The sequence below is a fragment of the Toxotes jaculatrix genome, chromosome 19 (assembly GCF_017976425.1).
Source record: "Toxotes jaculatrix isolate fToxJac2 chromosome 19, fToxJac2.pri, whole genome shotgun sequence".
Classification (NCBI taxonomy): domain Eukaryota; kingdom Metazoa; phylum Chordata; class Actinopteri; family Toxotidae; genus Toxotes; species Toxotes jaculatrix.
In genome coordinates, this window is record NC_054412.1 from 10,107,461 (window position 1) to 10,130,872 (window position 23,412).

Genomic DNA, 23,412 nt, shown 5'->3' on the forward strand with positions numbered 1-23,412 from the left:
ACCAAATGGAAAATGTTCTTGAACCTGAGTGTGTGATAACAAGCAGCCACGAAGGGAGGAGGGACCTGGAGAGGGACCTTGGGGACCGTGTCAACGTTTTCTGTGCCGGAGCAGGGACAAACATTGGGCAAACATTGGGAAAGGCTGGCAGCCTTTGAGATAGTGGGCCGTTGATCTAAGACTGAGGAGCTAAAGTCTACTATCTCCTGTCTGATACAGCAGCCAAGGTCTTGCTGACACACAGAGCCACAGAACAAACATGGATACCTGAAGACAATGACCTTTGAACCCCCAGCAGGAGAGGTGGACAAAACAGGAAGTGGTGAAAGTGACTCCAGTGACTTCCTACCTGCAGGCCAAGAATGAATCAGGTGAAATGATTGTAAGTACACGGGTCACTGTACATAAAAAAACGCACACAGACACACACACATACACATACACACATTGTTCAGGAATGGAAAGCACAGATGTGGTGTGTGTGTGTGCATGTGTGTGCCTACATGTGTGTGTGTGTGATGGAGGAAGCGAGAGAGTGAGTCTTCAGATGTAGCGACAGATGGTATTTGATTACAGAGCAGACGGTCGGTGTTGTACAAAGATGCTGTCTCAGCCCAACCTAAGGAGCTGTAGCCTCCGGTTAAGGCAAGCGAGGGGAGGCAGGCGGAGGACGAGAGGGAAAAGGAACATGGGAGAGAGAGAGAAAAAAAAAGAATAAAAGCAAGCAAGCAAGAAAGACACAAAAGAAGCAACTCCAAAAATGAGCATCAAAGCAAAAAGAGTGAAAAGCAGTCAGGCAAGAACAAAAGGAAGAAAAGCAGTGCAACGGGGCAGGCGTGGTGGAAAGTACAACAGAGGTCATGATAAGAAAACAGCAAAATGACGCAGAGAGAACACACGGAGCCTTTTAAAATAGTCTTGTATTTTTCTTCAAAGACTCCCAAACTCATCAGCAAATAAAACCCACACTCACAAAACATAAAAACATGTGGGAATGTGTCGAGTATTTTCTCTTTGAAAGAAATGTAAGGGAAATCAAAACAACAAAACAAAACTGAATTTGTACATTTTATATCGTAACATTTCATAAGTTTGAACAACCACACACAAGACTCACATTTTACATTATATAGACAACATGATTAACTGAGAAAATAACTGATCAAGTGATAATAAAAATAATTGTTAGTTGTAGCTCTAGTTAGAACAATCCAAATTCCCACAGCATTTGTCTTTCTGCTATTTTCTCAAACTTTTATCTATTAACTTGCCTTCATCCTCAAAATCTTTCAAAACACCATGTGCTTAATTTCTACGACCTTTGTAGATGCTTTTTTAATCAGTTCCAGTGCTGTAGGTTGAGGCAATGATTTCATTGTGTGTATTTGTGTGTGTGTGCATGTGTGTGTGTGTTTTTCTGGGTATAGCGATTGTTGCATTTAGCCTGATGAGGCGGCATCTGTGGAGCCTGTGGAGAAAACTAGGCTGGGAGGCTGGCGCTCCGTAGTCAAACCCCTCATTAGCGCATTGAATGACTGAGGGAGCAAAGCAGCACTGATTCACTCGAGAACGATACAGTATCTGTACAGTGAATATATAAACTGTGACTGGTGATGCAGTGGTCAGTGAAAAAGTTGATAAGCAAAACAGGAGATATCAAGGTAATACCATCTCTTTATATAACGTAAATGTATTCTTTCTGTTCACGATATCTCCCCACACATCTTGCACGCACACACACTCACACAAACATTTTTTTATTTTGCATATACCTTGTGGAAGATGATCTGACTAAAGAACAAACAGCAGACATTTTCTGCTCTGTTTTTCATTTTTATTTCCATTTTTTATTCATTTTGCACAAGCTTGCATATATACTGCACATACATTCAGTTCATAGAGGGTGAAGGCACGAAAGGCAATTTGACTACTGGTTGTTTTTGGGCTGGGCCAAAGTAATACAGGGGAAAAAATCTCAAGAGAAAATACAAAACTGCTTCAAACTAGTTTCAGCTTTCTAGCTCACCCTCAGCCCCTGTCCAGGAACAAAATATAACAATCTTATTTTTTTTCTTTTAACTGTCCAGGTCCATTTAGCTGCCAAAATCTTCATTTAATAATTTCTGTCAATTGAATGAGCACGCTAGAACACTAATCTTTTGAATTCACTTTTAGGTAGCTAAGGATTAAAATCTTTTAAGTTGGTTCTACTTAATGAAATGCAGTACAGCCTTCCCTGTTTGAAAAATAAAAGAAAACAACATTAAATAAATTAGGATAAATTAAACCAATAAATTACACAAAATCTGCAAGACAAATAGACACCAATAAAAGAAAAAAAAAGCAGCCATGTCGTGAGTTTTATTTTACAACCTGTGTGTAATTATTCAGACTGTATTTGAAACATGGCTGTTCCAGTTGGAATTACTGCACTAGAATCAAATAATAATAATGTCATACAAAAAGCATCAACAAAACACTATTTACATAACATATTGCTAAGTTATACAAAGGCAGTATTTATCACTTTATGTCCACATCATTGATATTTACAAAAAAGAGGAGCGATGTAATAATAATAAAAAAAGAATTACTACCGAAAGCATAGAGAAACAAAAACCCCTTTCAAACAGGTCAGAGAACAGATCAGAGGAAATTATCACAACACACACACACACGCACGCACACACACACACACACGCACGCACACACACACACACACACACACGCCCACCAAACACACGTTGCCAACGCTTAATGAGAATCATTTACATGTCAGGATGGTACTCCCAGGGGTGGGGGAGGGGCCACAGTGTTGAGAATTGTGTCACTCACTGGTTCACAGGTTCTCATAATCGGTCTTTTCTCTCACACAGACACACACTCATATACATCCACACACACACACACAAACACACACACACACACACATACACACAATGCACAGCGTACAGAAATTCCATAAAAGTCCAAACTTTTCCCAACTGTTTGAACCCGGTAAAAAAGGGTATGGATCACTTTTTTCCTGTTTGCAGTCTCTCTCTCTTTTTCTTTTTTTTAACTGTTACTGTACTGCACTTAACATGTGCCCCTTCCATGACACGAGTCTTCTGATGACAATGAGTTCCTGTCTCTCTCCCGGGTCAAATCTAGAGCTACGTCGGTGGCAGTCTGCCCTTGTTTTTGGACAAGACCGGGTCCACAGACTGCCAACGGGACGCTCCGTGACATCATCATTGCCCGACTGCTAGCCTAATGCATTGTTCTGTCAGCAAAAATTAAAGAAACGGATGCTGGTGCAACTTCAAGGGCACTGCCGACGGGAAACAGAACCCCGTTAAAGGCATGGCAGGGAAAAAAAAGAACCAAAACAAAAAAACTCTCCTCAGTGGGTTTTTTTTGGAAGAGTGGTTATGAGTCCAGTTGGAGAGAACGGGTCATCTCTCTCTTTTTTTTTCACCCTCCTTTTTTTAACCACTCTCACCCTTCTCTAGCACTCTGGGTGATCATAGAAAAAACTGTACAGCTATTCTTTGTTTCATCCTGACAATATTTACAGCAGCAACAACAATATTTCATACTCTGAAAACGGATTCCAAGTTTATTTTTCTGATCTCAAGAAGACAGCCATTCAGCACAATACAAAAAGGTAAAGAAACCAAAAGGAAAACTGGTCACAAAACCTGCAAAAAACCTACAACTATTGCTCCTAATCTACCAACAACTCACTTATTCAGAATACAGATTTAAACAAAGCCGTCACTAAAAATACCCTCGAGATTTCTTTTATGAAACAATTGCTAACAGTGCCTTTCAAAGAACCTCCACTACAGTATATATTTTTTTCATAGATTTATATTTTACATTTCTTAAAAAAGGCTATATATGTTTTTCAATAATGTCCTAAAAATCAAATGACGCCAGAAAAGGAAAACTTGGCAAAAATATTTTCAACGCGGTATTAAGGTCTTGCTAATCCTTTTTATTTTTGCACATAAGTCTTCATTATCCTGAAGTAATCTTTTTAGGCGCAGGAACTCTTTAACTTTAGGGTGGGGTTGCAGGAAGGGGGAGGATGGGGAGCGATAATAATCTGTGCATCAGATAAAAGTGTCCTTTCCCTTCTCCTTTGTCTGTGGCGCTTTAGAGCCCTTGGCTGGTGCTTTGAGACTCTGAGACATGAAGGGCCTAGCCCATCCTTCAGTGAGAAAAGTGTCCGGCTCGCTCTCTCAGGGATCCGGATCTTAAGAAGAACACTGTCTGGGGAGGAGGAGGAGAGGGGAGGGTGACATAATGAAGGGAGTAGCTCTCTGTCTTTCTCTGCCTCCTTTTGTCAAGCGCTTTGTCTCACTTAGACAAGTCAGCAGGTTAAGCAACCTGCCCCTTTTGATCTTTTGATCACACACACAGACACACTGCAAGCTAATGTCGCCAAGGTGAGATCAACAGCTAGCTCGCACGCACTTTTAGAAAGCATTCAAGTCCTCTCATTGCTTCAAACTTACCTCATCAAAAGGCCAGCTAACACTAACTGCTTCTTAAAAACCTTAAAAGCCTGAGAGGGTGGATGAAAGTAATAAAACACTAGATTTACATGTACAACTCAAGTGGAAAATCTGGGATTAGTATCTCAGGTAAAAGTGAAAGGAATGGCGTTTAACAAACTGGGCACAGTGGCTTCAACAGAATCATACTTTGGGTCTTAAAAGCTGCCAGCGTGGGACGGTGAGACAGCAGAGCGGAGGGTTTCAGGTGCGTGTCGCTCCTCGCTCTGTGCCTTTGTCCGCGCTCTTTGTAGTGCTGAGAGCTTCTCCATCTACCCCTGGGGTGAGTGCTCACCTTCGACCTAGCATTGTTGTATTGAGAGAGGAGCTAGATCACTCAAAGGCAGGTGAACACAGAGGGAAGGAGCAGTGTGTGAGTGCGTGTGTGTGTGTGTGCGTTGTTTGTGGGGTTAGTTCCACTTGAAGCAGAATTAATGAACGCCTGTTTTTCAGCTTATATTCACCTCTCTCTTTGCCCTCCTTGAATTATCTTCCTGTCTATGATATTTCTATTTGTATGCATTCAATTATTTATTGTTTCGGCAACAACATACTTTAGATTGCCACAGTATTCTGATATATTCAAGTATCAACTCCTTTTGAAATAACTTCATAATGTAATTTACACCTTATATAGGCTAATCACATTAAAAACCTGCCATATAAACAGGCTGACTTCATCTCACACATGAGCTAATTACTGGACAGTTCTATAAAAAGGCAAAAAAACAAAACTATGCAGTCATTACTTTGTATGTTCACCAATCCTGAACAGATCATTAGATGAATAAGATGCATTTGATAGCTGAACAAATGGCTGTTTTAGTGGCAGCGGTAAAGTTATCAAAGCTGGTGTGGCTATGGAAATTTAGCCTTTTAAAAGACAGCACGTCACACACCAAAAGGCCACTTCTGCACCATTTACTTCATACGTTTCCGCAGATTAATTCCGTTTCCAGTATTGTTGCCAGACTGGTCTTGTGCAGGATAGGCTAGTCACTACAGGCATGTAGAGAAGCCCACTCTCACGGCCCTTGATAAAAACCCAAATTGAAACACATTCTGGGCAAGTTGCCCCAGCCAAAAATGAAATAAACAAAAGCAAAGTCCACTTCTGAGATGGACAAACTAAAACAAGTGTAAGAAGGATGGGAAATGGGGTCAAAATATTTCAGAATCTAAACTCTTGTGGAATAATATTAATAGCAATAATTTATTTATTTTTTTCTGCAACGGCATCAAGGGACAAACAAATCTCTACGTGCCAATCTTCAGCAAGCAGTGATGACAAATAATAATCATAAACAACAACAACAATAATAATAATAATAATAATAAAAATAATAATGTACACCCAATAAACACAATGCCCTACTTGTGGGGAAACACACTTCAAAACATGGTAGAGCTCAGTAGCTATTTGAAACCAGTCCAAGTCCCACAGACCAGTACAGACCAGTACCACAAGTCCAGTCTTAGTCCAGTCAATAACCTCACTAGGCCTTGTTTTTGTGTGCATGTGTGTGTATGACTGTCCTGTTAGGGACACCTTCAGTAGCACAGTCTGTTGGGCACCCACTTCACTCTTTGCGGGGACAGTTCGCATGCACACCCACTGGATTAGAGGGACACCCCTGGGTGCCATTGAATTAAGTCTTTAAGGAACCCAGCCTATGTTCTTAGTAGTGTAAATGGGAACTCAGGAACTCCTTCCACACACTGAGGACTTAGTTAGTGTTGATCATATAACAGGCCAAAACAGATGAGGGATCACACAGTCCAGAAAACACCCAGTAAGATTAGAGTCTCTTCAGTTCATCAGAATCTTAGAAAAACAAAACAAATAATAACCATCATGATAATTATCATATAAGAACAACAACACAATAGCTAGGTCATTTAGGAACTGCCACAGAGGCTTTAGATTGGGAATGCTACTTCATAACTTTCATACGTTCAAAAAAAAAAATAAAAAAATAAAAAACAGAAAATCAAACGTAGAGTTGGGGAAAAAGAAATTAAAACAAAAGATAATATCATTCTGAAATGCTATGAAATCAGGGGAAATAAAAAAAAAAAGCGCAAAGCGTTGAGCGAGGAATAGGAGGAGGAGAAATTTACTCATGTAGAAGCTCTTGGAGACAGTTGGGGGACTTGAAGATCTCGGGGACCTCGCTATCCAGTTTGCAGATGACCTTGTAGATGGCCTTCTTCCAGGACGGGTCCACGTCTTTGCCGGCCACGATGGCATTGAAGAACTCTCTCAGTGTGATTTCGGCCACCTCCAGGAAGCGATCAGGCACCTTTAAAGACACAGGAAGAAAAGAATTGGTTAATCATCCGGACGTTTGATCACTATCAAACGATGAAAGATTTGTGGTAGAAAATATGAAGAAAACACAGTTTTAAACTATTTAAAACTGCATCACGCTTCTACAATGCATAACTTCAGCTTCCACTGGACGTTAGCAATGCACACAACAGATGTTTTAGCTAAGTGATTTCACTTTTGTAAATGAAATGGTCCTTGGAAGCTGCATTTATGACTTTCATTATGATTTTATGCACACAGGTACGTACCTTTGACTTCAAAGAACCAGGCATTTTCTACCACATCATCTTTTACCGATGATTCAGCTAAGTGCTCCAGCTGTCAATCACCCAACACTGTCAAACAATTTTTCTTCCAGAACCCTGAACACCTGAAGTAACTCCTGTCACTTCACAGCTCTTTTTTATTTTCCAGTCTGCAGTAGTTTTTTTTTTTTTTTTGCATTATCTTCAACACTGTCAACTTCTCAGTTGTAGAATATGTTCATGTTTTCACAGTGGATGTAAAACTATAAATCTTCCATCTCTTGAGTATTTACTTCCTTAAAAGCTGACTCAGGCGTCGCCCTGAGAAAAGTCCCTTCTTGTGAATTCTCAGGTTTCTCACACCCCACACTTCCCTCCCTGCAACATGGTGAGCGTGACATCTTTATGAGTCCCACTGTAAATCTGTGACCAAACAAGAAAGCGGAGCTGAGTGAAGAGCGGCAGAGAGGTGCTGGCGAAAGAGGAAGTACTAAATGCTTTGGGAACGGGGAGACACGCTGCCTCTTTAGTGTCCCTGACAGCAGCGCTCACCGACACCATGGAGATGATTAGTCTGGCAAAGATCTGTGACACCTTCCCCCAAGCCAACACTCTGTCACACATACACACGCTCATGCAGGCGTGAGCACACACACCAGCGCACACACCTCCTTGTGCCAAGGAGATGACACATCCTGTACTGTGACAGAGCTCTACATAATGCTTGCTATACACACACGCACACACACACTAGCTATCCCGGTGTGTTTGGCTGAGTCTCTTTCCTCGACTCAAAGCTCCAGGGCGACGCAGCCTTCAGGGGTCACCTGCTTGGATAATGCTGACTGTCTCCCTGCCCACCTCCCTTGATGCTCGTGCACACACAAAAACACACAGTCGCATACACACCACATATACAGCAGCAGCAGCTTGCCCAAATGCCTGACAGTGCGCGCTCCACGCCGCTCCTCTCCTCCAGTGTCCTGCAGATACTCATCAGGAGTGTCAGGACACAGCAAGGTTAGTGGCCACTGGAACACACACACATAGACGGACATGTGCACACACAGTCAAACACACAGACAGGCCTCTTTTACACGCACACATACACACTTATACACACATGGGACAGCCACCCGCCCCCCTCGGGGTGATGAATGGAGGCTAAGATGCCCGTGTGTCTGGTGTGTGTATGTGCATATCTCTGTCCACTGCTCGAGTGAAAAGGTGAGTCGTGAATAAGGAGCTTGTGGGCTCTATGTGTGTGTGTGTGTTTGACAGTGAGAAGAGGGAAAGCACAAGCTAACCCAATTCCCCAAATATTGAATTCCCTCTGGTGGAAGTGGTGACTGATAGAAATGGATATAATTCATTGTTTGGGCTCCTGTCGTCTCTGAAATACTGGCACAATGACCCCGGTTTGAGGGTAACTTTGTGTGTATGCATTGTACAGTAAGAGTGTGTGTAGGCATGCGCACGCTTTTCCCAAAAGACTTTGCTAATGGGCCGGTGCAGCGCAGCGCCCTAGCCGTTGGACGCAGGGAGTGCCGCATTACTAAGAATATTCCTGCATGGAATTTCTCCTGACGTTTTGACTATAAAAGGACAGCAAAACGCTGACTGCAAGGAGAAAGCAATGTCAAGGAGAAAAGGGTATTGGTATTTCAGATCCTCTTGACTGAGAGAGTGAGGGAGTGAGAATGGGGGGGGAGGGTGAGAGAGAGAGAGAGAGAGATGGTGAGAGAAGGAGGGGCTGAGAAGAGTCTAAGGAGAGAGAGAACAGAGGTTATTCCTGTCCCGCAAGCCTTTGTTTTGTGAGTACGTGTGAGTTGTGTATGTGAGCTAGCTACCTCCTGACCAGCAGTGAGTCTTAACTGTTTGCAACCCCTCCCTTGTCCCACTCTAACCCCTCTCACTCCCCCCTCTTCATCTCTCTCTCTCTCTCGGGTCAGCTGTTGGGCCTTTGTTCCAGAGGCATTGTGGGGGATTATCCAGTGTGGCCGTTCATTCGCTGGGCTGTCCGGTAAATGGGGCCAATCGCGTGGCTCACAATCCTTCATACATATTTCATAGGGCTTTTTAACAACTTCTCAGCAGAGCCCAAAATTAAAGGACAGATGTACAAAGAGAGAGCAGAGAGGGAGGGAGGGAGGGAGAGGCAAGAAAAAAAGAGTGGAGGGATGGAGAGTTGCGTGTCTGTGTGAGGACTGATGTCTGGAAAAGGCAAAACAGGGGGGGCCGAGCGTGCGTCCACACTATGCCAGCCAAATCTGAAAACACACCTTTTTCTCTCACATTATGCCAGTGAGAAGAGAAGTTTTCAGAAACAATCTCCAGAGTGGATGAATCTGAAAGTGCCGGTGTTATGTTTAAGTGTGGACGAGGAAAATGGATCCTTTGGAAAATGATGACAAGCCTGCTCAGTGCCATGGCCAGTGCCTAAATTTAAGAAGACAACTTTCTGACACCTTTTACTGTCTCTGCGATTACTAATTTTAAATGCCAACATGTTTCTTTTTTGCTAGAAAATAAAAACTAAATTAAGAGTTTGACTGTATTAGCTTATGGTGAAGAGCAGGAGCTGCACTGTCTCTCCTGCTTCTTAGCAGATGCTGGCTGTGCTGCAGAGTTTTGTTGTCCATCAACTGAAAGCAGAAGAAGAAGAGAGGAAAAGGGGACTAACATGACTGTGGCTGACTTCATGTGTCACACACAGACAGTGTTGACAAAGTTGTGTTTTTTTAAGAGAAGGTGCAAGACAGACAGAGACAGAGAGGATGGAAGTGTGTGTGTGTGTGTGTAGCAGGGGGTCCAAAAAAACAAAAGCTTTCATGAAAAGGGATATTATTGCTGCTCTACCCCTGTGTAACACAATATGAAAGGAGGACGATGGGGAGGGAAAAAGGGAGAAAAGAATCAGCAAAGGTGATAAAGCTGGTCTGTAATAGACACACACTCTTCATGCACTCCCTTAACTTTGCATCGTGCTGCGTGTTGGGTAAATAGCAATCAGGAAGAAAGAAAGAGAAAAGAAGAAAGAATGAGGGACTTCTGACAGCAATGAGGCAGTTAATCACTCTCATTCACTGACTCCCCCCTCTCCCCGATTCTCTCCACCTCTCTCCATCTCCCTCTCTCATGACAGGTTGCTTTGAGACAGAAGGATAAGCTCTTTTTCAGAGAGAGGGAATCGGATTTCCTGCTTTTTGATGAGATAATAAAATATGACGGAGGACAATAGGAGCCTGTGGACGGCTTGCTGGGAGCTATTCACTCCAGCAGCGGCCCCTGTCTTAAGACTGCTTAGACAAACGTTTAAAAAGGTAGCCAGAGGCCCAAGCCCTCACATAAAGGCTACTGTTACACATACAGCGTGCAAGTGCATGTGTGTGTGAGTGTTTTCGCATGTGTTTCGGTAAAGCCTGAGAAATCTCTTCTCTCTTGGTGACTCAGGGTTGGCTGTTTGTTTGGCCAACGTGTTTCTCCCCCTTGCTTTTGGGAACTGTCAGGAGATGTATTGCACCTTCTATTTGCACAGCGTTGGCCAAACAAGACAAGACCCTGGAAGATAAGGCTATGTGTGTAAGTGAGTGTGTGCGCTAGCGAGCTGTAGCCTTGAAGGATGAAATGCAGGGACGCAACATTAGCCCCCGCTGCCAGCCAGGTTAATTCCTAACCCTGACTCAGCCTGGGAATACCAGGACTTCCCATGACTTTTTGGTCACTGTATTTATGTGTAAGTGTGTGCGAAACAGGTAATTTAAAGACTTGGTAACACGGCACATCTGGAACTGATGTCTAATGTCTCTTTGAAGTGACTGCAAGAATATTCTCACTTCTGCTGACAGTGAAACATCAGTTTAAAAACAAGAGTTGAAACTGAAGCAGGCCTGTGACATTTCAGTGAGTCAAGCCAGAGCTTCCCGAACCTCGAACACACACACACTCACACGTAGGCCCCCGTGCCTCGCATATCTACTCCGATCAATAATCTACAAAGGCCTTGATAAGCCCTTGGCCCACACTGTCACTTTGGGCAAACACAACCCATGTCCCCTTTCTTCCTGCCCCTCACTGTGCTTGCCCCCAGCCCCCTCTCCCACTGATAAGACTGTGCCACGGCTGAAGAGTCCAACCAACTTGGAAAAGATTGAGCAGTCGCAGTGGATTCTTTGTTCAGCCATTTTTTTTTCTTCTCAAACGCTTGATTTTCTTCATTTTCACAACCTTCTCAGTTCATCAGATCGCTCATTTGTGAAGAGTGGATCAGTGCTTAGAAGACTACTGGGATGGGAAACGGGCCTCAAAGCTGAGCAAACACCAGCCACCCTCACTTCACTGATAGCCTTGAGAACATGGAGCCTTGAGGGACTGTTGTGTATACATGTATGTGTATGTGTGTGTGTGTTTGTGTGTATGTATGTGAGCGTGAGCACTAGCGTCACATGGGCTCCTCTCAAGGTGCACCTCCGCTGGGGAGTCAAGGACAGGACAGGGTCAAAGAAACTGATGAAGTCGCTCTCCTATCCCATCTTCCTCGCTTCCTCCTCCTCCTCACAGTCACACACACACAGGCTGAGAATTCATATCATATCTTGGCCTCTCCTGACACCCCCCACCCCCCTTTCTGTTCCTTCTCTTTCCCTCAATTTCTAGACATTGGTGGTTGTTGGGAGGATGCTGGCTTTATATCAAGCCAAGCAACAGACAGAGACAGCAGACGGAAAAATAATCTGTACTCAGAAGAATTGCAAACAGCAGAGGAAGCCAGAAATCACAGTTCAGCCCTTGTTTAGAGACTTAAAAATTAATTGTCTGAGCTTGTATGGCTGACACAGGCTGAGAGAAAGCACTCTAAATGAGGGAGAGGGGAGGTGTGTGTATGTGTGTGTGTGTGGGGGGGGTCATGCAGCGCTGTAACTGGGGCCTCTGGAGGTCAGGAAGTCAGCTCAGCTCAGAGAGACTGAGAGAGCAGGAGGCAGAAAGGAAAGAAAGGAGCAAGGGAGTCTGGAAGATAGGAACAGGACATCTGGAGAGGAGGAGAACAGAGGGAGGGAGGGAGAGGAAGAATAGGAGGAAGGAGGGTGTGGGTGGGCGGGCAAACAATAAAGGATGGAAAGCAAGGAGCTGCAGCGAAGGAGGGAGGATGGAAGATAGATGGGTGGATGGAAGGAGATAGGATGGAAGGGCAAGTGAGGGAACAAGATGGCAGGAGAAGAAAGAAAAATAATAAACTGCAGATTGGATTGAAGGAGGCAGAGTTTGGCATCCATAGGGGAAATGGGAAGTGTGTGTGTGTGTGTGTGTGTGTGTGTGTGTGAATGGGGGAGTTGCTTTGACACATCTGCAGCTCTGATGCACGCCCTGGTCATTTTGGCATGAGTCCCTTTGCCACGCTTCATTAGTCTCACACACACACACACGCACACGCACACACGCAGTGAGACCAAAATGGTCCAGAAATAATGACATAATCAGCAGCTGTGCCACAGAGCAGGCTGCCCCTCACAAGGTGACCAGGGACAGAAGGAGGAGGGGAAGAAGGAGGGAGGAGAGGGGAGAAGAAGCGAGGAGGAGGGGGAGGAGGAGGAGGAGGAGGAAGGGGGAGAAGTGGTGGAAAAGCAGGGACGAGGGAGAATCAAATGTTGGGCGAGCGCAGTGAGAGGATTTGTTTGTGTGTGCGTGTGAGAGCAGGTGAGAAAAGGAGAGAGGGGATCATGTAGTTCTTTATGTTTAAGTGATTCCTTGCTACCCCTGGTGCCCCAGGCTTTACACACAGCTCTGGTCATTTAATCAGTGCACAGAATAAAGTGGCTTATTCCCACATACACACACGCACATCTGCGCATTCACACACACACACACACAAAAGACCTGTCAGGCTACGTCAAACGGGGGCCCTCAATAGCCCCCGGCTATTCACTGAGAAGCAGATGATCCCGCTCTCTGTTCTCTTCTTTCCCTAACTCTTCTCACTAAGAGAATTAAAAAGCCATAAGACAAGTTGGAGATGATGCTCGTGACACAGTGAAGGTCCCAGGTAATATCTGAAGACAATCTTTTGCAGATATATTTGCCACTGCCAATGGATACCAAGAGACCAACTAGGTCTCTCGTTTAAGAGTTTGCTCTTAAAAAAAACAAAAAACAAAACAAAAAAACAACAACAACATCAACAAAAAAAACACCTTTTCTCTCTTGTCTTTAGCGGGATCTTGCCTTTCAGATCGTCGTGGTTTTATTTGCTCTCGTTTTCCTCCAAAGACTCACTGTCAACAGTTTTCATCAGAACTGTTTCTTCAACTGCTGACACTGTGTACTGTGGATTATCTGGAGGAACAGGGACCCCCTTTCTTGAGAGATGTTGCGTTTAAGTTTTTTTTTAAATGTAATTTTTCAATCCTCCATTGTAATGAGCTCAGAGTCAGATATCCCCAAACCTGTGCAAGTAAAAATTACTACACGTTTTGCGTGAGGTTCGGTAAAAAGAAAGCTTTTTCTTTAAAAAATTAATACCTTTCTTTAATAATTTTCACAGTGCCTAACTGTTAGTTTGTATCTATGATCATCTGTGAAATCTGTGAATCAGTTCATGTTGAAAATAGCCATTAAACAAAAGCAGGTGGGAAAAGCAGGTGTAAACACACATACACAGACACACACACGGTTGCATGTAAACAAGGACAACAAGAACTCCACTTATCATATTTTGGTGTATATGACAGCATCCTGTACAGCTGTAATAGGCAAGAGATAAACGCACATGTACAATAGGAATGTTTGGTGCATTGAAATCTTTTCTCAATGGAAGTGAAGGAGACCAGGGGAATGACAGGAGATACTGTAGATTTGAGGGGGAAGACGAGGGTGAGGGGAGGCGCGCTGTTGACATAAACCCACTGGCAAATTGTATCGGTTGTATTTTTGGCAGCTCAGAACCTAAATCTATACGACCAGCTTTTCATCTCTCTTCTTCTATCTCCTACCTCTTTTTGTCTTCAATCGCTCTTCAAAGAGAACCCTAGAGACTTTCAGAGGAAACACCAAAACTCGTGTGTGTTTTTAGGTACTTCTGTTGTGTTTCTGCATGTTTGAATCTGTATCTGTGTCTCATCGCCTGTGCATCCAGTGCAACAGCCGTGACCTTTTCACCTCAAATTCCCCGAGGTCGAACCCCGGTCAAACAACCCGCACACACACACAGAGACACGCACACAAACACACACACACACACAGACACACACACACACTATGCCCTATGTGGTGAGAAACCACCCCCCTCCCAAAAAAAGGAAAAAAAGGCAAAGACCAGGAATTAAGGAGTGCAAGATAGGAAGGGGAAAAGCAGCAGCAGCAGGAAGAGGAGGAGAAAACAGACATTAGCCTCTCTGGGTGGAGAACAAATGGAGCCCCGAGAGGGACGTGAAGAGGAGGAACGAGGGAGAGAGGGGGGAAGGAGAGGTGAAGCACACAATGCTATGGGGCACGGCGGTTGGACAGACAGCATCTGCTCTCAGCTCTCTGTGGCTCTGGTAATGGATGGAGTTGCAGAGACACTGAGAGAGCGGGAAGGTGGGAGACGGAGGGACATTGAGATGAAATGAAAGAAAGTAAGAGGGAGGAAGTGAGGAAGATAGAGGGAAAAGGCAAAGGGAGGAGGAGAGGAAAGAAAGACTTGGAAAAGACAATGTGGAAGTCCAAACTTCAGAAAGTTTTTGGCCATTATTTGGTCACTTTTGGTGAAAAAAAAAACAAAACAAATAAAAGCACAGTGGATAGGTGCGTGTCTGCAGGAGGGTGCTATCATTTCACATAGAGGGATGACAGACGGATGGATAGACAAAAGAGGAAGAGGGACAAACGGCGTGACACATCTTTCCAAAAGGAGAAAGAGCAGCTGATAAGGGAGGACACACGATACCTGCGTGTGTGTGTGGGGACGAAGGCTTCTCACCACTTTTGCTGGTACCACCCTCTCACATAGAGATCATAGGGACTTCCTCCTTTAAAAGCCACGGTGTGTGCATGTATGCGTGAGTGTGTGTCCTCTGTGGGAGGAGTGGTCACTGACAGAGGAAACTTGGCCTAGTCTGTCTTATGGAAATCTGAGAGTTTCCCAGAGCCATCATAAAACTGCCTCTTTATCAGACCCCACCTCTCTCCCTCTCTCCCTTGCTGTCTCTAACCCGTTACCAGGTCACACACATTCCTGTCTTATGAAAGATGATGTGTGTTGTCATTGGGGGTTCAAAGACAGACAGAGGGGGCCGCGGAGTAAAAAGAAAAGGAAACTAAGCGAGAATTTTCACTTGAGTCCTCACATGAAAGCGCTGCTCGCTCAAAGTCAAGGCTTTGGGAGGCCGGGTGTGTTTCGGAAGACTTTGATGGTGATGGACAGAGCGAATGAGAAGTGGAGAAGAAAGAGAAGAAGAGAGGGGATCAGGAGGGGGGCCGAGAAAAGAGGAAAGTAGAGCCAGGGTCTAGGTAATTAACGGCAAGCTCTTTAATTACCGCTGGTGTTCATTGTGCCAGAAGGAATGTGACAATTATGCCATTAAAACTTCCTAATGGGGGGAAAAAGCGAGGGAGAGGAGGGAGGGGGGAGATAACGGAAGACATGCAAAAGAGGAGGATGAAAGAATGAAAGGAGAGAGGCAACAGAAGGAAGAGAGAACGACGAGAGGGAGTGAGGGAGGAGGGATATGAAAGGAAAAGGGGAAACAATCGCGACAAAAGAGGAGCTGGGAGGGAGATGGGGAGCGTATTAGGCCAGCACAGTGACAGAGCAGATTAGCATCAAACAAGAAAGGCCACAGACGTGTGTGTGTGTGTGTGTCTATGTGTGTGTGTGTGTTTGTGCGTGTGTGTGATCAGTGAAACAGAGGACATATTCATTCCAAAGACGCCACCAAGGTGGATGGAACTTTGATGATGCAGAAGCTGGCAAAGGGAAAACTCAGTGTGTGTGTGTGTGTGTGTGCGTGCGTGCGTGTGTGTGTGTGTGTGCTTGCTGAATCTGCGTAGGCTCCTGTTTCAAGTGGTGGTGCAGGCAGGTAGGGAAGGAAGAGGAGGAGGAGGAGGAGGAGGAGGAGGTGGAGGAGAAAGGGGAGAGATCCACAGAAAAGGGCCTTGGGGGCATCCTGATACACATCCAGTACATTTCCATCTCCACATTACCTCTATGACTCACACACACACACACACTCACACACTCACACATACATATAAGACGGAGAAACATAACAAATGTGTCCGTGCACATATATAAGACACACAAACACATCATTCCCACACAAACATCAAACAGCCAAAAACACACAACCCACGCACCCACACTCACAAACACACATGGTCACACACACAAATAACACCCACACACACCCAAAAAGCCACACACAAACACTTCCACACAGAGTCTTCGTGCTCACCAAGGCGGTTGGTTTGTCAGGGGGGTTAGAATTTGCATGGCTGGGCAAATTTTCCTTGTGTTAAACTCTAATCAGCTCCTGTATCTCTCAGACACCTGCCCAGCAAAAAAAAACCTTAATATGCAAAACACCCTCCCTCCCTCCTCCACCCTCGTTCCCCCACTACTGCAGCTCCTCGGCCAACAGAAGACTTATTCACCTGGCCTCTCTCTTTTCCTCTCTGTCTGTCTTCTTGCAAATTTTCACATTTATGTATGCAAATAGGCTGTTCCCCTTAAGCCTTTTTCAACAGTAGCTTCCTGGTGCCAGGAGAAGAATGATAGTCTTGTCTGAGGTGTGACAGGAAATACATGCTTCAGAAAGAAGGGGTTTGTCAGGGGCAAAAGATGGCACGTTACTACGGTTGGGACAGGCGCGGCATATTCGTTGGCACCTGAATGTAAACTTTTTTTTTTTTTAAATTTGCAATTCTGTAGTTTCTGTGGTCGGCTACATGAATCATGCAAAACTGTCCAAGGATCTTTTGTATTTTTAAGTTTCAATCATTGAAAGATATTTACTTTTAAGTTATGTCAACATCCAGTTTACATTTGGTCCAGCTGTTCTGCAACACAGGCTTCACACAGTTAGGTTTCTAACATTTACTTATTTCTGAGGCATGTTTGAGCGTCACTGTGCACAGCGATGTATGTGCACAGTTTGACACTAGTAGACTTACATTAATCTTCTGAAGGGGAAAAGTAGGAGACATCTTGTGTCCAGGTGATAAATGTTTGAAATGAAAAAAAAATTTGTATATTCACAGGTTCTTGAAGAAAAAAAAATGGATTAGAGGATCAGGAAAACAAAACCTAAATGATTAGAAAAGACTCAGATGCAAGGGTCAATCTTGTTTTGATTTAAAGTTATTTTCCTGTCACTAAACAAATAATTTCTGCACTAGTCACGAGCAGCTGAGCGGGGGGAATGGTGTCATTTTTCTTTGTGCTTTACTCTGATGGACTTTGGGGCTTATTGAGACCTCATATACACAAGTGCTTCCGCCTGCCAGAGTCTTTCAAAGCCTCCCTTAAGAGGGCAGAAGATGGATGTAGGGAAGTGTGTGTGTGTGTATGTGTGTGTGTTTGGGTGCACACAGAGGAGCCCCAGTGGACAAATAACGGACAGAGAGAGACAGACAAAAACAGAGAGAAAGAGAGTGAAGCATTTTAAATGTGAGAGCTTGCAAAACTCCCACTGCTCGCAAGGGCACTTCGCTCCTCCACGTCATCTCTCTTTCCCCCCTCTCTCCTTCTATCCTTCTTTCTCCCCTTTCCATTCCCCCTTGGTTCCCCTTCTCCCTCCCTTCATTGCTTTCTCCTTTGTCTCTGAGCTCTCACCCTCTATCCCCTATCTATCCATCTCCCTCTTCCCCCTCTCCCCCTCTTTCTCTCCCCTTCCTCTCACTAAAACAGTAGGACGCTTAACCTTGATAACAGTGAGATTTTTCCCCCTCAAAGTGACACACACACACACGCCCACACACACGCACTGGAGAAGTGCTTTGCCAGCATGCCAGGCCGGTCCAAGGGACGGCTGTACCCTTCGAGGTGAACAGGACACTGGGAAATGCAGCAACAACAAAACACTCACACACATACACGAACGCACATTGACTCAATCTCTCTCCAACAAATACACACACACACACAAGGCCAAATCACTCCAGGTTCTTCTTAACACAAACCTTTTAAAGGTCTATTGTCAGCTGACATTGAGAGAGAACAGGCGATCCTGAAACGTTTCACACACACACATGAAGGTGGCAAAAGGAGAAGTATGAAAAATGAAACATATTAAAGGTGAAGTTGCCTGCTGAGAATTTATGATTACACTCCACTGGAAGACAGTCACACACACATAAACATCTCATCACCACATGAGGACAGGGAAGTAAAATGCGGTTTCTCAAAAACTCACACACACACACACACACACAGCCACAGATACACACACACACACAAACACAGACTAAGAACCACCAAGGGGAAATAAACAGTGAGGAAGAGGCAAAACAAGCGAGGTATCAGTAAGGTTTCTTCCTCATTGGATAAGAGTTCCTTACATGGCTCTATGGCTGGAGCCCGTGATGCACACTTCAGAAAAAAATACTTTCTCCATTTTCAGGAACACACAAAATTCTTCTACTTCTGAAAAAAATCCATTGGTGTCTCTGAGAAAATACATAACACAAAACTGAAACCTCTGCTATTTTGGAAATGGTTTTCGCAGCAAGAGCGACAATATTCATTATTATAGCAGTGTGCAGAGTGCGGCAGGATGTATAAGAGACTTGAACTCAGCATTGACAGCAGTCGCAGAAAGGCGGTGTCACAGAGGACACACTGAGACGGTGTCACACTACCCGTCTGCATCATGAGGCAATCAGGTGAAATTCAACTTTTTTTTTTTTTATGGACAGCATTAAGCTCTCAGCTCCTGGTCTCACTGAGTACATTGAGCATTTATTCACTGAAGGTGCTGGTGTTTACCTCAAAATCATTGGCCTTGTTGTAGTGCATGTTTAGGGCGCGGAAGAGTTCGCAGTCGCGGCTGACGCTCAACTCCTCGGCTCCAGTGACTCCGTCATTGATGGCCTGGCGGGCAAACTTCTCCATCTGGATGTAGTAGAACTCCCTGAAGTTGCTGAACCATTTGATCAGCTGGGAAGTTATGCAGCGGTTAAACTGGAACGAGAGACGAGGGGGAGTTAGCACTGTTAAGGATGTCAGACTGTCCTTTTATTCTCAATCATCACTTAAAATCTCAAGACATTCTGAGTGGAAGTACATGGGATCTGCTTGTAGAGGGAAGACTACTGTGTCTAAACCTTATTAAGCCCCTGGATTTGAGCATGAAGGGAAGAGAAGGAGTGTAAGGATAACAGCACGTCATTTCACATCAGGGAGCTGAGACGTGAGGTGATGACTTAAAAGAGTGTGAAGAAACCAAAAGTGAGAGATAAAAGACGAGAATAAGAGAGAACACAGGTCGTGGAGCGTCGTGGAGCGAGAGAAGATAATAGAGACATTAAGTAAGACAGGGAGGGGGGGCAAGAGAGAGTGTGTGTGGTTCATCTTCCCCACTGGGAACAGACCTCCCCCCTATCATAACCCTGAGAGTGGCGGGAGAGGTGGGAAGTCGCGCGGGGGGAGGGAGGGGGGGGCATGACCGCAAACACATAATTGACCAGAAAAACGATTAAGTCATCATCTGAAGCGCCCTGGCCCGCGGGGGGCTCAAACATGTACTTAACCCCGTTCACCAATTACACCCTGATTCTCCTCCCCTCTCCGCACCTCCCAGGCAGGAAGAAAGGAGAAGAAAAAAGAGCAAAAAAAGAAAAAGAAAAAGAAAGAGAGAAAGAAAGACAGAGACAATAAGCGCTGCAGAGGAGGCTGTGGCTATCTGATCTGTGCCGCTCGGCTTGATTCAATAGGGCGAGGTAAACCTATTAAAGACCCTCGGCTTGGTCCCGGCTCTTTTTCCGCCTGGTCTCAGCAGTGAAAACACACTGTCTAAATAGCCAAACCACTAGATAAGGACCTCAGGGGCTCAGGATCCTTCCTCACCCAGTCAGCTCAGACTGAACCGCTAAACACACATACAAATAACACCTTTACTTCACCTCAGTGACTCCCTGTAATTACATCTACCAAATTCAAAATTCTGGCCTCTGAAAAGTTGATACCCTTAACCATCACCCATGCCCTTCATTCACACACACACACACAAACACACACACAGGCCTTCACTCCTCCCTCCCCTCTGCTCTTTTTGTGGTGCTGGAAGAATGGGGGGACAAAACGCTACTAAACGCTGAGCGGACTGCTCGCTGGAGAGGCAGAGCGGTTTTGACATGGAGATTAGGCTCTGGCTATTGTTCGACAACACACAGACACACACAAACACGCACGCACACTCTTCGCAATCTGGGATGGCAGTCAAACACACGCAAGCACATGTAGACGGGAGAGCGAGGCAACAGAACAGAAAGACAGGCAGAAAAGTTGGCGAATTAGAAGAGGCGAGATAGTTGGACCAAGGTGGGACGGGGCTAAAGAAGAGGGCCGTGCCTTTCTGGAATGATGACATAATGGCGGAGTGGAAAAGAATAAGTCCGCTTGACATTGTTTGGCAGGGGTTTGGGAGGGTGTGTGAAGGGGGAGAGGAGGGGTAGCATGGTGGCTGTCCTAAAGTGCAGGGTGAGCATAAATGGGGAAATGAGGGAGGGAGGGAGGAGAGGAGGACGGGTGCAGGTCAGCGCTGTCGGACAATGGCGTTTTGCTTGTGGGGGGGGGGGGGGGGGCAGAGGGTCGGAACGTGAGCAGTCAGCAAGCTGGGGTCGTGACATCGGAGTGTCAAACAAACAAACTACTGACACTTACAAATACATCGGCTGCACGGGGCTATTCTTAAACACACACAATGCATCAGACAGTCGGAGGGTGACAGAGCACAAACACACTGTTACACTCAAGCTGTCAGTGTGGTATTAACCATCCTTGTGTGTAAGATCTGAACAAGTCTTACTGGGTGTGAATCTGAGGCATAAGTGAATTGGTGTTGATCTATGCAAGCACGCGTGCGCATACTGAGACATACTGAGATTAAAGTCAGTGAAAGAGTTACCATCGCTCATGCAGGAGACCTTTAGTGTCACTGCAGCTGAGTGACGGATAGATTTGTCACTTTGGACAAGGATTACTTTATTATACCGACAACGCGGGAGAAGATGTATTAGGGTCTGCACAACTGAACTGAACTGTGGCCAAATCACAGCACAGAGTGCACAGAGCACACAAAACATACAATATTACATACAGTACATGCAGGCAAATACGCTAAATTACATTATATCTACTGCACTCAACACACTCAGGGACTCCATTTTGGCAAGTCACCCTACAGCTTCCAGCAGTCTTGGTTCATTAAGTTGCTGGTGGGGGGACAGAGACCCCCTGATAGCAGCTAAGGACGAGTGTGTTCAGTATAAAAGGAGGGAATCGGTTCAAAGAAGCACATCACTGCAGCTCCTTAATCAGAGCTGGCAGGGGTCAGCCAGCACAGACATGAGATGCAGCGAGGAAAATGTGTGTCTGTGTGTGCGTTTGAGTCGACGCGCTGCATCTGAGCACAGTGTATAAGGGAGTGTGTGTGTGTATGTTGGTGTGTGTGTGCCTGGCTGAGAGGCAGATGAGAGAGAGACAGTGAGAGCGTGTTTCTCACACTCACACTCAAGAGCCTGTGAAAGGTCAGCGCTTAGTGCTAACAGCACAAGATAGAAAGTGGCGTGCACACACACACAGACACACACACACACGCACGTACACACACACATGCACACACACATTCTGCTCATGCACAGAAACATACTTAAATCCAGAATAGGAAAACACTCAAGTATCCTTGGTCTAAACTATATTAGTCGCCTGCCAAAAATATTCAGGCGCTTTGACTCTCAATGCCAAACTTCCACACACATATCAATTAATTTATTAATATATAGACTACAACTGATTTTACAGTTTTGCAATTTGGTTCGTTTAGGATAAAAAATGTTTAGCTGAGAAGCATTTGGATGAAAAGCCAAAGTGTGTCTCTCGCCAACACTTTCTGTGACACAGTGGTCAACAATGGAGCAGAAAGCACACAGATGACCTCAGAATGCTAAACTACATCCAGAACAACCGGAGAGGAGAGCAAAAAGACAGAGAAGCCTGTACGGGCCTCCCTCTCTCTCTCTCTCTCTCTCTCTCTCTTTCTCTTTCTCCCTCTCTCTTTCTCTTTCTCCCTCTCTCTCTCTCGTAAGCCCCTTCACAGTCATCAGGGCTTTCCAACGTTTCCTGTTTTCGCAGGGGTGAATTGTGGGAGATAATCTCCGGCTGCCTATTGGCTGACTGCACACAAAAAGCGGCCCTGGAAAGCAGGCTTTTGTTACTGCAGCGACTCAAAATCCAGCCGCTGGCTTTTCTTTCTCCCCGGCACCGCCGAGGCACACATACCATGCCACACCATCAGCGAAAAAAAAGAAAAGAGAAGGAATGACATATAGAAAAGGGAAAACCCTCCTGACCTCCGCTACTCCACAGCACATGACTGGCCCAAATACTGAGGCTTGTCGCTAAAAGAGCCACAGAGAAATGGACAAAGAATGCAGGGTGCATGTGAGTGTGTTAGGCTGTGTTTGCTTAAAAATAAAAGAAAATTGTGTATCTATAATACACCAAGGTGCAAACATCCTATTACTGATATGCAGTTGATCCACATACTGTATCTCTATATAAAAACATTTTCTATGATGATGATTTTCAATTCAGATTTTTTTTTAAGTTTTTGATGAACACTAGGGCAAAGGTAATGGGTTACAATAAAAGTTAAAGGTTTAAGCTCTCAACTGGTTTTTATTTCACATTTCTATTTGCTTCAGAGAAATAAAGGTTTTAGCGAATGTTGAAAATTCTGTCAAGTTTTTCAGAAAACCCTCAGGAGGTTGTTTTCAAACAGTGCTTAGGTTTTAGAATGCTTTTTCAGAAGGTGCCTCAGGTCTTAATGCGTTAATTGACTGAATATCTTTATCTTTATATTTAATCTGTTCATTAATCTGTTATAATTATTCACCCTTCGTCAAAACAATATCTGCAATAATAATGACTTAAAGCTGTTAGTCTTAGTCTTAAAGCTGGTGGGATGATAGCATAGGCCATCATTAGCAGCTCCAACAATGGTATTATGACACATCTGTCACAACATTTCAAAAACACCAAAAGTCAAGAAAAGTCACAATCGCCTTGAAAGGAGCTTAATCAAGGGGGAAAACAGCT

At 44.7% G+C, this 23,412-nt stretch overlaps 1 protein-coding gene across 3 annotated transcripts in view; it reads right to left on the reverse strand.

Annotated features, from left to right (window-relative positions):
- Positions 1–1,820: 1,820 nt before the first annotated feature.
- LOC121199485 (prospero homeobox protein 1-like) overlaps positions 1,821–23,412 on the reverse strand; it is a 32,577-nt gene continuing 10,985 nt past the window's right edge. For 2 of the 3 annotated variants that reach the window (XM_041064215.1, XM_041064216.1), the window contains exons 4-6: positions 19,081–19,275; positions 6,666–6,847; positions 1,821–6,369 (exon numbers count right to left, since the gene is read on the reverse strand). In XM_041064215.1, the coding sequence (XP_040920149.1) occupies positions 6,363–6,369; positions 6,666–6,847; positions 19,081–19,275 (384 nt within the window). In that variant the 3' untranslated portion in view covers positions 1,821–6,362. Of the gene's footprint in view, positions 6,848–19,080; positions 19,276–23,412 lie in introns of all 3 variants that reach the window. The other variant, XM_041064217.1, reaches the window with a different exon arrangement.